The 15,446-nt window shown below is 38.3% G+C and overlaps 2 protein-coding genes across 2 annotated transcripts; both read right to left on the bottom strand.

The window, feature by feature from the left end:
• Positions 1-155: 155 nt before the first annotated feature.
• nras (NRAS proto-oncogene, GTPase) lies at positions 156-7,210 on the bottom strand. Its single transcript, XM_066643639.1, has 5 exons — positions 6,955-7,210; positions 4,061-4,190; positions 3,390-3,568; positions 2,043-2,199; positions 156-1,906 (listed from the first exon to the last, which is right to left on the bottom strand). The coding sequence occupies exons 2-5, from the start codon at positions 4,169-4,171 to the stop codon at positions 1,787-1,789; spliced, it is 567 nt and encodes a 188-aa protein (XP_066499736.1). The 5' UTR covers positions 4,172-4,190; positions 6,955-7,210; the 3' UTR covers positions 156-1,786.
• An 845-nt stretch (positions 7,211-8,055) lies between these two features.
• On the bottom strand, positions 8,056-13,059 carry asb13b (ankyrin repeat and SOCS box containing 13b). The gene is made up of 6 exons (XM_066644185.1): positions 12,859-13,059; positions 11,391-11,590; positions 11,021-11,171; positions 9,995-10,129; positions 9,440-9,631; positions 8,056-9,338 (listed from the first exon to the last, which is right to left on the bottom strand). The coding sequence occupies exons 1-6, from the start codon at positions 12,899-12,901 to the stop codon at positions 9,199-9,201; spliced, it is 861 nt and encodes a 286-aa protein (XP_066500282.1). The 5' UTR covers positions 12,902-13,059; the 3' UTR covers positions 8,056-9,198.
• Between the last annotated feature and the right edge of the window lie 2,387 nt (positions 13,060-15,446).

Here is a 15,446-nt window from a genome sequence, read left to right as displayed (position 1 = left end):
TCAGACCATCCTTACGTTTCCATCCAAATTCCAATCAAAGCTCCTTTAAAGATGAGTTGTTCATTTTATAGAATTGAGAAGGAAAGACTGTAAAACAAAGCAAAACAAAAACACATAACACACGTGGTTGTTTACAGTTAATTTACTAGTAAGGGAAATCTGCATTTTGTAACTCAAAATGTCTGTTAAATGTTAAAAATGGCAACTAAAATGATCATGATTCTGTTTCATTTCAGAACTCATTGGTTGATGAGAGGTGAGTCCCTTAAAGCTATCATGACATTATATATATATTAAAAAAAACAAAAATACACACACACACACTGTGAGGGGAGCGAGAGGAATTTGGGAATTCACCAAATATTTTTAATATATTTTTTAATCATGGATATTTGTTCATAAGGCTGTATGATGCCTACATAAACCCTTCACAAAAACAGACAAACCTAGAAAAACTAACCACACCACTGATCGAAATAAGCCTCTGTAAATATTTACGCAGTTTTATGTCAGTTATTTTGAAAGGTTTACATGGACGTCATGTAGCCTACTGAACAAACACTTACAGTTAAACTACTGGGGAAGAAAACAATCATATTACAACCAGATAAATGGGGTGTGATGGCCTTGTAAACTCAATTCATTAATACAACCACAACTGACCATAACTTTTGAAATCAGGCACTGTTCAAAAATGCTGATGAAAATAATAGAAATTAAAAATAAAACCCTGGCAATGTCTTGGGGAACCCTTCTAAAAGGCAGTGCACACCTTTGGGCTGATTTTAGCACATACATAAATCACACACAGTGCAGAATACCCTTCCAGGGAAGCCTTGACACAGAGGGCAGACGGCTATATCCCAACAAGTCCTCAACTTCCTGAACATTGCCAAATCCAGCATCCCCAGACCATAATTTAACTGGCAACATAACAGATGTCATGTAGCAAGAAAAATGTGTTAAGATGAGAAAAGGCACACAAATCTGATACATAGGTCCTCTATGTGAGGCCATTGGCACACCACATGATTCCTTTTCCATTTCCATTTGAAATAATAAGGCACACAAGTCCAATAAAAAAAATTAAAATGTCTGAGCTCAGAGTCAAGTCTGATTCTTGGTCATTTCCAAAATCTATGGGGTTAATGATTTGTTTGACGACGGGGGCCAGTGAGGAGGCATTGGTTAAAGAACAAAAAAAGATGTTTTTGCCTCAAGTTCCCTTCATGCATCAACACCACAGACACGTGAACAAACCTGAATCATACTTTAGTCTAAAAATTGGCAAAACAATGCAAGAGTAAAGATTTGATGTTAAACGGGTCTACAAACTTAAAAACACAGACATATTAGAGGCACTTATGCCTTCACAGTATTCCTGAGTACTGAACCTCTAGTTTAAGATCAAGTCCAATCAAATTTTCAATAACGAGTGACGATGTTTTATCCCAGCACTTAATGACTAATGAGATAAATGCACAACTGTGAAAATGATCAGTGGGGCCAATGTCCTTTTAAAATGGTCCCACTTTTCCCAATCACAGCACCCCGATGCAGTCCAAACAGTGAGTAGACCAGGTTCGCATTTATCCCTTTTAGCCAGCAGGGGGCCACACCGCAGAAAATCCACTACCAAGGCCAATTTCAGGTTATGATTGAAAGCTGCAGCATGATTGTAACCATTCTCATGACCTGTTCAGTCACAAGCGGTCTTTAAACATTCAGCTGCTGGCCAAAGAGCCTCTGTGGGAACTCTGGAGGGCTGATCAGGAGCACGTCCTGATCACATGACCTCGCAGGAGACTCCGAGGCAGCCCTGTTTCCTGTCCTCCCTGCTGTTGAGCTTTTTCATGCGGTAATGACGGATCTCCCGGACAAGGGTGTAAAAGGCGTCCTCCACTCCCTGTGTGGAAAAAGGAAAGAGAGACTTACAGGTGAGATCTGGGTTAAATATAGCCTTATTCTCATGTAGAACTCACATCCATATTGGATTTTAAAAAGTGGAAATAGCACCCAAACTGGCATGTTTCTTTGCCCACCTGTCTGGTCTTAGCTGAGGTTTCTACAAATTCAATGCCATAGCTCCTGGCCAGTTCCTGAGCCTGCTTGGTGTCGACAGTTCTGGCCAAATCACATTTGTTTCCCACCAATACCATGGGCACATCATCAGAGTCCTTCACTCGCTTGATCTGCTCCCTAGAAAAATACATAATAAAGAATAAGTTGTATACTAATGTGACGTTTATTGCCATGTGTGTGTATAAACCTGCATCTCTCTTGCATCAACCCACACACAGTAAACAGATGCAAGTAGACAGTCACATCACTCATGATAGTATCATTACTCAAAAAAAGAAGTGCACTGTTGGTGCATGACCGTGCCAGCTGTTCAACAACCTGATTGTGGAAAAAACTGTTACTGAAACAGGTGGCATTGCATTTGATGTAGGGGTAGATGGAAGCGTGAGGTGAGAGAGTGAGTTGAGTGTTTATTCTGGGGTTTTCTAAATATACAAAGTGAATCCACTATCGGCAGGTTTAGTAACTCCATGAAATTTTTCTTTAGAAGTATCAGTTTCGCTCCAGTGAGTTGACTGGTATTAAAAACATGTAAAACATTGGAATAATTTCTATTTATTATAAATAAATAAATTTAAAAATAAATAAGTGGGCGGCATGGTGGCGCAGCAGGTAGAGTCGCAGTCACACAGCTCCAGGGGCCTGGAGGTTGTGGGTTCGAGTCCCACTCCGGGTGACTGTCTGTGAGGAGTGTGGTGTGTTCTCCCTGTGTCTGTGTGGGTTTCCTCCGGGTGCTCCGGTTTCCTCCCACAGTCCAAAAACACACGTTGGTAGGTGGATTGGCGACTCAAAAGTGTCCATAGGTGTAAGTGAATGTGTGTGTGTGTCTGTGTTGCCCTGTGAAGGACTGGCGCCCCCTCCAGGGTGTATTCCCGCCTTGCGCCCAGTGATTCCAGGTAGGCTCTGGACCCACCGCCACCCTGAACTGGATAAGGGTTACAGATAATGAATGAATGAAAAAAAAAAAGTCAGAATTTTGTATGTATTTATATGAGTGGGGTGGACAATATAAAAAAGCTATTACACTAAGATACTAAGACAGATACCCAACAGACATAATAGACTGTTATTCTGCGGTTTGGTAAGCTGGAAGTGTTTTGACGCACCTAAACATTAAATTAATCATCGTCCAGTTTACTGAGTCTATTTATTGTTATAGTGATATCACAATCAATCAGCACATCACTAAACCTAACGATCTCAATCTGTCATAATCTCAGTGTTTACACGCCCTCCTACTAGCTGCTCCTAGCTGCAATGTGATCAACTAGAAATATCTCATATCAAATCACATTAATCTTGCCTACCGGTACAAATGTACATCAGCGAAAGACTTTGTGTTGTTGATGGCAAACACACAGAGGAATCCCTCGCCGGTTCTCATGTACTGGTCCCTCATAGCACTGTACTCCTCCTGTCCTGCTGTGTCCAGGATGTCCAGCAGACACGTCTCCCCATCGATCACCACCTGCTTCCTGTAGGAGTCCTAGACAAACATAAGGAATTAGGTAATAATGCCTGATGTAGTCTTAGATAAGGCCTAAAATCACAGCTTTCTCCAAGCACACACTCTGCAACTAGAGAGGCCTTTTGTTCTGAACTTGGGTATTGAACTTGTTTATAAATATGTACACCATATAACTTGTTTATATACAACTACAGGGACGACTGGCTAAACATTAGACTGCATTAAGCTCATAACAGTAGCCTTCAAAAAACTCAGTTTAATGAAGCATGGGCTTGTCTAAGCATTGGAAGGTCTTGGCGTGGCCAGTATAGAGTTGCACAGAAAATCAAATCTGATTAATGCTCAACACGTCTGTAGGTGTAGTTAAGATGTGGTTAGGTTTGGGCTACTGAAATCACAATGGGTCATACACAAAAAGTGTGGTGTAAAAGTATTCTGCTTTAGCGTGGACTCTCTAGGAGCAGGGTTTGGCAGCCTTGCTTTACTTTAACATTACTTAATTTCTAGTACCTCTATGGTAGGGTCATATTCGTCCACAAAGTGATTTTGAATGAGCTGGATAGTCAGCGCACTTTTTCCGACACCTCCTGCTCCCACCACCACCAGTTTATACTCTGTCATCCTGTTGCTGCTGGGTGACCTGGTGAGAGAATAAATGTGTGAGAGAGGAAGAACATTTGGCTAGCTTTAGTTTCAATGAAACTGAAAGGAATATCTTCACCAACAGAGGACTTATAATCATTACAATAAAGCACACACAATGGTTACTATTCCTATTAGATTCTCTGGAGTCTTTTCTCTGGGCCTGCGTCTGCAGTGTCTGCAACCTAAACTGCAAGGCTGGCCTAGAATGATCCATCTCATTAATCTATTTCTGGAATGCTACCCCAAATGTCAAAGATCCTCTCAGGCTACACCACTGTAAAAAAGATGATGTGAAGCAGAAAGACTGGGGTTACCTCCCTGCAGAATTTAAATGGCCTACTTCTGTTATTGGCTGATGCCAACACTTAAACGTTACAAAACTAATTATTCTAACACAACAAACTCTAACACCAATCATTCAGTACAAAAATCTACCAGCCGAGTAGCCAGTCTTCTTAGCACCAATGAAGTAATAAGCATGTTGTTCCAAAACTTAGACAGAGGATTTGCCAACAATAATACAACAAACAACAACAACAAGAAAAAGAAAAACCCACCATATACACACAGAGAGTTCTTATATAATATGTTCAGTGTTTAAAATAAATGTGATTTATTGATAGTAGAAGCCATGCAGTATTAATCTACATAGATTAATCTACATAGTATTAATATACAATTCATCTCCAAATAAGGACTTTCAATGAATGTACAAAGCATAATAATTGGAGTTTTTGTCAAATATGAACCTGGTTTAGGAGTCATGTCAAATGCCAACTGTTTTATACATAACCTATTTTTTGTCTGGCCTTAAACAACCAGGAAAAATGATACAGAAATGTGAGTCTATATGAAACTGAAAGTCCAGATTAAACCACTGAATCATAAACTAAGATTACAGTATCCACTTTCACTTTCACATTAAACTGGTTAAGACGATGAGTGAGATTCAGCCACGAATCCAGCCAAGACAAAACGCACCCAGCCCTGGGTTCATGGCGACTCTTGGTTATAATTTTAATGACTATTGGAAAACAAACTAACCCCCTTGGCCCCTTGACTTTTAAATGAGTTTAAGAGAGTTACTGAAACAACTAAGAGATTGTACACAACTGTAACAGTCAATACTACACAACCCTTGTTCACAGCAAAAAAAAAAAAAAGGTCTATATTTTGATTTTGTGGCAACGTAAGCAGAGCATTAAATGTCCCATGTAACTGAAAACTGGATTTTTCCTAAGGAAATTAAAAAATTTAAATACATATAAAATATATTACTCTTTGCACAATCCATGCAACTATTTTACAGAAACTAAGTTGCAGAAGAGGTGTGTTCAGAATAGCTTTTTTTTTGGAAACTAAAGTAATTATCTGCTATTCTCTGTCAGATTCAACAAACATTAAGAAGCCTCTTTCTGTTATTGTGCTTCCAAACTGTGTCCTCTTCTTATAAAACAGTCAAGCTCAGTAAAGAATTTGTACAAAATAATTTACAAAGGCATCTCTATAGAAATCTTTAAATAGGCTAATATTGTTATTTTTTTTTAGTGAATTTTGGCCTATATTACTTATCTACATCTTGAGCTCTGGGTTAAATTTTACCATTTAGGTTTAAATTTTATCTAAAGCACTTTGTGCTGGTACATATACAAAAAGTACTATATAAATAAATTATATCATTATTATTATCATCCCATTTGCCAGCAGCTTAACTTTTTCAGTTTAGATTGATGTAATAAGCAGTGTTCTTTAAGTCTTGGGCTAATTTTTGGAGGCACAAAAGACTTCTATCACTCAGAACAGAACAAAGAACAGCCTATTTACCTCTAATAAACAAAGAGAAGTTACAAAATTGTAATGACATTTTTAAGTATATTAGAGTGGTGGTACCTAAACCCACCCAAACATTATATGTGATAATATCTCTGGAGAAATATGTAGAATGTAGAAAATTGCTTCTTTAACATAAAAAGACCCTCAAATGAGTCTGAGTGTGTTTTTCTATAAATATAGTTATCCATTTGTTCAAATAGTGCACTTAGAGGCTTTGGGTTAAATATTTATTAACACATGAAGTCAATAAATATCCAAATTTACCAACTGCAAGATATAAATCTAACCTAGGTTTAGTTAACTTTCCTAGCATTAGCTAGTGTCCTGAAATAAATATATCTTGCTGAAATGTTCTCCAAAACAAACCATATTTGGTAAATAAACAATCACAAGTACCGTTTGGAGCAATGGGCAAATAACTAAAATAACAAGCTCTTATATTAAATGTTTATTACATAGCTAGCTGGTTCACTAGCTGGGTGAAGGGCTTCGTCCCAATATGTCCTCCGCAGAGATGAAGTGCACTAGAAGTCGTTTCTTCGTTCCCTATATAATTAACGCTCTGTAGTAAGCGAGGGGTGATTTGAGACACTGAAATAATTATAATAATTTTAAAAACATTTTTTTTAAAGTGCGATATGAGCCTAAAAACTGCTTTCTTATTCGATGTTTACGGTCCACCTTAAACGTTGAAGCAGTTTTAGTTAATAGAGCAGCATTGTAACTGCTCCAAGTTAACGTTATTTAAGGTGGAACTGAAAAATAGAAGCCGATTTCTGCCTCATAAGCACAAATTTCCTCTCAAATACGCAGAAACCACAATAGAAAGCGTTTTATGGTTTCTTGACAGTAGTAACAGTATTAACGCAATATTGTGAAATTCCTAATTAATGTTGTAAGAAGAAAAAAAAAAGAACGTTACTCACTTTCACTGTATATTCCTGTCCAACTCCCGGCTGCACTGTTTAGCTACTCAAGCAGGCAATGCTACTTCGTCTAGTCGCTGTTTGTGTAAAGATCCATTTTGCGCTAATTAACAGCACTTTATGGCTTTATCTGCGGCGCAATAACAAACGACCGAATGTAGTGCTATATTTTAGTAAGAAACTCTCTCCTCGGGTTTCTCCACCAGTCGCCACTGTATAGGCTGCGGTGCTTCCTATATTAGATAATTCAGCAGCTTTCTGCTTCTTTTTCGGGGTTTTAAGGTGGTGTGTCGAATTGCTGCCACCTACAGTGCGGAGTTTTGTGGAAAGCTGCACTCAGGGCCTTAACCTAATTTTCCAGGGATATTCCATGGAGCAAAACTTAGCTAAAATATGCTAGTACCTAGTTCTCCATTTCAGCCAATTTAAAACAATTACAGCCATTTAAGTCATGATAACGACACAAATAATATAAAATATATAATATTAACAAATATCAATAGATAAATATCATTTGGATAAAAACACCAATCACTTTTGTCACAAAAATACAGATATTCTTTATGAAATTAAAAATGATTTTAAATATTTGTTCCCTATAAACAAGCAAATTTTATTTATATAGTGCTTTTCACAATAGAAACAGAATGTTGTTAAAAAAGCAACTTTACAGAGATCCGGGTCCAAGACTCCTATGAGCAAATTAAATGCAACAGTGGCAAGGAGAAACTCCCTCAGCACACGAGGAGGAAACCTTGTGAGGAACCAAGATTCATAACCTGCCTATAGCTTTACACTGAAAATCCAGTATGAACTCCTGAGTGTCCCCTAAGTGGGTTTGGTATAGAATCTTTAAAACATCCATGCAACTAGGTTACAGTATAACAGCTATTACATGACGTGGAAAAGAATATTTGGAGAATATACCCACCAGAAAATAACTGGACAAATTTATACCCAGCAGCAACTCAGTGGCTTGAATATTTGTGTTCAATAAAATCCTAATAAATCCTTCCTCTCCCCCTAGAAAGGCAATGTTAATATTCTGAGTATTAATTATACATCAAGGAGCTGAGTCAGACACCAAACCTGTGCTTAAACACTTGCTTTAATACAATTAACTTCCCCCATTTACTCAAATATACATTGTTTTTGCAGCACCACTGACAGAAAACAATTAGAAAGTGCATACAATGCAGTAAATACCAATCCTGATGGACTACCATGTAAAGTCTAAGAAATAGATCATTCTAAAACTCATGATTTCAACACATTATAAAACTTTCCAAAGAAAGCAGAATACAATTTAATAAATTATACACTTTTCACTTTGTGAACAAAGAATATACATTTAACATGTATAGGTAAATCTAGAATTTAAACATACAGTTTACATTTACAATATGTGAATTCTGAATTCAAATATTATAAACTATAGACACATTTATTAACACATACATATATACAACTTCACCGCGACCCTGAAATGGATTAAGCAGCAAAGAAGAAGATGATGATGATATATACAATGTTTCCGGGCCAACTGTGAATTACTTAACTATATACTGTCATTTGATTTTAGTATTTTGCAGGGTTTGGTCAAACAAGCTGTAAGGAACAGTTTTAGCAGAACCAGGTGTAATTCCATCCACTAAGGAGCTTAGACATAAACCATGTCTGAAAGCAGCGTATGTCAGGGTTATCAGATGCTTGATTTTTGCTGTACAAATTAAAAAATAAATGTAAAAACTGTCACACAACACAAAATAATGCCAACAGATATAATACTGTTAAAATGTTCTCAAATAAATCTGGTGTAAGACTATACCAACTCTTTCGTCTTTTAAACTTTGACTGTAATCAGTTGCCAGGCTTGCTGTTTAATGGTAGCCTCAGTCATGTCACATCTGTTGAATTTTATCATCAACAGTAGGATATAATAATGTTGAAATTGATTATCCCCATTTTTTTTCTATAAAGTGCAACTTAAATGAAGGATTAAATCACTTTGTAGTCCATGAATGAATCCGTTTATGTTCCATAGAATGGGTCTCCAACAGGAAAGTGGCCATATTGGCCACAAGGTGTCAGTATAGTTTAATTATGTTTCATAATGTGATGACTTCACAAAATAACTAAATGCTGCTTTACAGTTTTCTAGACTAAAAATGTATGTAGTTTGCCTTATTTTCCCAGCACATTCAGCCTGAATTTCACACTGTCCAAGCTCATGATGTGGGCTGCTCAGTAGATTGTAGGCCTGTATGTGAGGTAGCAGATCATGCGGTTGGGCAAACCCAGCTGAGGTAGCACCTCTAGAGCTCTCTTCCCCAGTGCTTTCCTGAGTGAAATCCTGCTTAAGTGCTGAAGACTTAGGGGTTCCACTGTAGACAAAGAAAAAGATACACTAAATTTTGTCTAATTTAATCAACTCAGAAATGCTGTCGCTACAAGTTGCTGGTAATCATAAAATAATGAAACTTACTTTCGTAGAACTCGATGCCAAGCTTTGCTGGTGACCCAGCTTGGGCGTATTGGATGGGCTTTTTGCCAAGGTTGTCTTTGGCATACACGTTACCTCCAAACTCAACCAACAGCTCAATCATCCTCAGATTGTTTGCTTTAGCAGCATGGTGGAGGGCTGTCTCATGAAGCTTTGCGGCATTTACATTTGCACCTTGGACAAAAAGCACTTACTGAAATAAATGAGGGGAAACAATGCTTCTCGATACTCAATATGTAAATTCTGGTCAAGATAGCCCAAATATTAGCAACCCAGATGGGGATCTGAACCCTAAACCTCAGCATATAAGATGCTAGGATCCCTAATCTAGATACTACAAAAGAATCACGAGTCTATTTAACTTTGCCAATCTTTTACAATAAATATACAAATCTTAACCACATTCTGCAAATCACTGATAATTTCTTAGAAATTATCAGTGTTTACTGTAAGATTTCCAGCTCTTTGGTTGTGTTCAATACAATCATTAGGCAAACATATAACAGAATAAAAGAATGCTTTTAGTTAAACACCCACCTGCATTTAGGAGAACTTTTACACAGTCTAGGTGCTGCCTGGCACAAGCCACGTGAAGGGGAGTCCCAAAATGACAGTCATGGGCTTCCATTAAAGCCCCCTCAGAGATCATGAGCTGCACACACTCTGAATTACCTGACAAGATACAATATGATACAAATGCATTTGAAAATATTGGAACAAGACGGGCAGTATCCACATTTTTCATACCATCATAATGGCTCAAAATATTAACACCGCATATAGTATTAATACGGGGTGGGTGTGGGGCGTGGCCTGTTGGCCTGAGTGAGCTTCATATCTGTGAGTGTGGGTTGAAAGAGGGGTTTTTGGCGCTGTGCAGTTCAGTTCAGAACAGTCCAACAGTGCACATCTCCACATGTTGACAATGCAAAAAACATTTCGGAGAGAGCAAATTTAACTGACTGGTGCTGGAGGAGCAGAAAACTAAAAAGATAAGTAAAATAAGACAGGCTCTACACTGTTAAAAAATATAGCTGGCCAGCTAACAGAGACTTGTAGTTTAGCACACCAGAGCAGATGATGATAAAGTCGAGTAAAGAGTCATTTTAGAGTTTAAACTCTATGCTAAACTCACAACTGCGATGGGCACTAGGCTTGTGTTTTGTCCCTACTTGTATTCAGAGTGTGACATCACCAATCAGTGAGCTCCCACAGCACCCCCTCCCTGTGGCTCTCTTAAATGCACATTAATGAACACTTTGGCCTTGTACTTAATCACAGAACTGAAATTTAACACACCGCATACGTCACTATTTTGAAATACGGCCCTCATTTTATGATACCATTCATGTTTTTAAATATCGCAGCATACATTATTTCTGTTAAACTTCCCAACCCTAACTGCAACTACATTTAGAATCACTAAAAACAATTATTATTATCTTAGCTCTATATAAATGTAATACAAAATATTCCAACAATTTGCAGCAGTCAGCTGGGTAAGGGGTTAAATTAGGATTGCAAGTAATGAGAAGTTCCAAAACTGAAGAAATGTCCTCTTACCCCCCATGCAGGCCTCATGAAGGGGAGAGAAAGTGAAGAGAGGAGGGTTTACCACAGCTCCATGCTCTAACAGCAGCTTTACACACTCCAAACTACCAGCTGCACAAGCGTCACAGAGTGGGGTGCTGCCATCAATGTTACGGGCATCCACCTGTTATATGATGACATGGGTTAAAAGGTCAGCGGGTCACAGAAGGTGTTTATCAAGAAGAGTACATCATCATCGTTAACATGGAGGTTGTGTGGCTCTAATATATATATATTCGTTGGCAACTACAAGTAAATAAATGTGAACCTCCAGAAAAGTAACTTTATGTGTAGAATTCTGTACAACTATACTTTTTTATATATTATTAAAAGAAGATCTTACATGCGCTCCGGCCTCCAGGAGCAGCTTTACACACTGAGATTGGCCTTGAATACAAGCCTCATGGAGTGGGGTTATGGAGTCCACAGCTACTATGTTGACCATTGCTCCATTTTGAATCAGCTGCCGAAGCTGTGTTACTCTCCCATGAGCTGCTGCTTCATGCACCGCTGAACGGTCTGTCCAAAAGCCCAGGCCATGTGCTACACAGAGGAGAACAAAAAGTAGATGGTAAAAGTCTTATATTGTACACCTGAAACAGACACACCTTCTAATTACTGAATGCATCTACTTACTCAGTTTAATCACAGATGTACATTTTATATCAAATGGTATAAATGAGTCCCTGCTTTACTGAAGTAACAGCCTCTACTTCTCTGGGAAGTCTGCTGTATTTGTGAAAATGTATGGATACCATCAGTGGTGGCAAATTCATGTCCAGAGTGTGAAAAGATTTCCCAGAAATGTGTTGCATCTGACATGATGGACTGGATGTTGGCTCTACTTATGGATAGCAACCATGGTCAGTTATGGTTACACAGTTTTCAGTATATGTAAAACACATACAAACACTCACTAATTTAAAAGAAAACCCATGTAGGCCTCAAATATAAAGAGATAACACACTGCCTAATTTTAACACATGTACAAACCCACCCAAAGCCCATGCTTAACTCGAACCCACCTAGCCTGTGTGAGAGCCACATGAGACCAACTGAGGCATGCTGGCTTGGACGTTTGGCTAAGTAACTTAATAATACCACGGCTGAACATTTGTACCACAGTGTTATACAGACAGACTCAATCAGGTGATATCTGACAGCCAGTTTCACACAGCATAAACTCACTAAACAACTCTGTCAACATGCAGTGTGGGGGTTTCAAGCTGCAGAAGGGAAAGTGGAAAGAGAGGCGGGGACAAATTGAATATTTATAGATCTGCACAAACTGAATTTAGGTGGTGTAAAGTTATAACTAAGCCCCCTTTAAAGCATTAGATCATTTTCCCTCTGTAAACCTGTGATTGTGTGTAAATAGATATATGGGTTTTTTTTATGGGTTTAATCTATGACCGGAGGGGGACTTTAAAAATGAATAAGACATGTTATTGAAGTCATTAAAATAGTAATAGTTGCTAGATTTGATGCATAATAATGACAAATATTATCAAATTACAATATAAACACAGTAGTCTAACATGGCTTAGCTAAATAGGCGCTTCGGGCTTTCGTTCTGTTGCTAGGGAGACGGCTAATATTTAGCATTAGCATCACTATGATAACACAGTAATAACACAGAGTCACGACTCTACAACACATTTCCACAGCGATTATAGAGACTCTTTGGATAAATTCAGACAAGACATGACGAGCCAACATTGATCTAAAGTGCAAGATACCGAAAATAACTAAATTTGTTTTAGGAGAGGCTATTGCCAGGCTCCAGTTTCGCTTGTATCTCTCTGTCTTACCGATATCACTGAAGAGTGACGGTCGTGTGCGCGTTATGTCCATTTCATCTTTCCTTATTTCTCATAAAAGCCAGTGGATGTCTAATAACTCCTCTCTAATGAAGTGCTGAATTAGCCATGGTGGCTGAGTTAGCTCAAGTTCCCCCGTTTACATTGTGATAGCATTAACACAGAGTCGGTTTACGATTAACATCCACTTTTCCAGACTTAGCTTACTGCTACCACCAGCTGGGCTGGAGGGACCCGTCATTTCAGCTTTGAACCGCTATAACGTTTGTTTTTCGCCTAGTATTCACGTGCTTTTATATTTTTTTAATAGAAAAGATGTTTTAGTGTTTCTCAGTTATCTAAAATAGTTTGCGCATACTGCTGAAATAAAGTCTGCGCACAAATAATAGCATTTGTGTGTATTATTTGTGCACATTCTTTAGCCCAATGAAAACAAGAAAACAGTTATAGCCAAACATTAGCATAATATAGGCACATAACTGCTAATTGTTCTTTAAAGGAACACTACAGGATATTTTTACTCTAAAGTTACTTTCAAAAACATTGTAATGCTTCACTGTCCTGTTGTTTGCACTCCAGGTTCAGCACTCCAGCAACTGCACTGTGTAACTTTTGGAGGAGGGTATGAAGGCTTGTTTGTGTTGTGGGAGGTCATTGTTTTGTGTTTGTGTAGTGTACGGTGATTGTGTTTGTTTAGTGTGTGGTGACTGTGTAGTGTGCAATTTGTGTAGAGTGCAGTTATTTTGTGTGTGTAATGTAGTGTGTTGTGTATGTGCAGTTATTTTGTGTGTGAAATGTAGTGTGTCGTGTTTGTGTAGTGTGCAGTTATTTTGTGTGTGTAATGTAGTGTGTTGTGTTTGTGCAGTTATTTTGTGTATGTAATGTAGTGTGTCGTGTTTGTGTAGTGTGTGGTGACTGTGTAGTGTGCAGTTATTTTGTGTGTGTAATGTAGTGTGTTGTGTTCATGCAGTTATTTTGTGTGTGTAATGTAGTGTGTCGTGTTTGTGTAGTGTGGTGACTGTGTAGTGTCGTGTTTGTGTAGTGTGCAGTTATTTTGTGTGTGTAATGTAGTGTGTTGTGTTTGTGCAGTTATTTTGTGTATGTAATGTAGTGTGTCGTGTTTGTGTAGTGTGTGGTGACTGTGTAGTGTGTCGTGTTTGTGTAGTGTGCAGTTATTTTGTGTGGGTAATGTAGTGTGTCGTGTTTGTGTAGTGTGCAGTTATTTTGTGTGTGTAATGTAGTGTGTCGTGTTTGTGTAGTGTGTGGTGACTGTGTAGTGTGTCGTGTTTGTGTAGTGTGCAGTTATTTTGTGTGGGTAATGTAGTGTGTCGTGTTTGTGTAGTGTGCAGTTATTTTGTGTGTGTAATGTAGTGTGTCATGTTTGTGTAGTGTGTAGTCTTTTTGTGTGTGTAATGTAGTGTGTCATGTTTGTGTAGTGTGTGGTGAATGTGTAGTGTGTTGTGTTCATGTAGAGTGTAGTCTTTTTGTGTGTTTTTAATGTAGTGTGTCGTGTTTGTGTAGTGTGCAGTTATTTTGTGTGTGTAATGTAGTGTGTTGTGTTCGTGCAGTTATTTTGTGTGTGTAATGTAGTGTGTCGTGTTTGTGTAGTGTGTGGTGACTGTGTAGTGTGTCGTGTTTGTGTAGTGTGCAGTTATTTTGTGTGGGTAATGTAGTGTGTCGTGTTTGTGTAGTGTGCAGTTATTTTGTGTGTGTAATGTAGTGTGTCATGTTTGTGTAGTGTGTCATGTTTGTGTAGTGTGTAGTCTTTTTGTGTGTGTAATGTAGTGTGTCATGTTTGTGTAGTGTGTGGTGAATGTGTAGTGTGTTGTGTTCATGTAGAGTGTAGTCTTTTTGTGTGTTTTTAATGTAGTGTGTCGTGTTTGTGTAGTGTGCAGTTATTTTGTGTGTGTAATGTAGTGTGTTGTGTTCGTGCAGTTATTTTGTGTGTGTAATGTAGTGTGTCATGTTTGTGTAGTGTGTGGTGACTGTGTAGTGTGTCGTGTTTGTGTAGTGTGCAGTTATTTTGTGTGTGTAATGTAGTGTGTCATGTTTGTGTAGTGTGTGGTGACTGTGTAGTGTGTCGTGTAGTGTGCAGTTATTTTGTGTGTGTAATGTAGTGTGTCATGTTTGTGTAGTGTGTGGTGACTGTGTAGTGTGTTATGTTTGTGTGTAGTCTTTTTGTGTGTGTAATGTAGTGTGTCATGTTTGTGTAGTGTGTGGTGACTGTGTAGTGTGTTGTGTTTGTGTGTAGTCTTTTTGTGTGTGTAATGTAGTGTGTCATGTTTGTGTAGTGTGTTGTGTTCGTGTAGTGTGTAGTCTTTTTGTGTGTGTAATGTAGTGTGTCATGTTTGTGTAGTGTGTGGTGAATGTGTAGTGTGTTGTGTTCATGTAGAGTGTAGTCTTTTTGTGTGTGTAATGTAGTGTGTCGTGTTTGTGTAGTGTGTGGTGACTGTGTAGTGTGTTGTGTTTATGTAGTGTGCAGTTATTTTGTGTGTGTAATGTAGTGTGTCATGTTTGTGTAGTGTGTGGTGAATGTGTAGTGTGTTGTGTTCGTGTAGTGTGTAGTCTTTTTGTGTGTG

This window comes from Hoplias malabaricus, chromosome 14 (assembly GCF_029633855.1).
Source record: "Hoplias malabaricus isolate fHopMal1 chromosome 14, fHopMal1.hap1, whole genome shotgun sequence".
NCBI lineage: Eukaryota > Metazoa > Chordata > Actinopteri > Characiformes > Erythrinidae > Hoplias > Hoplias malabaricus.
The sequence above is the reverse complement of the archived record's forward strand: the minus strand, read 5'-3'. Positions and strand labels throughout refer to the sequence as shown.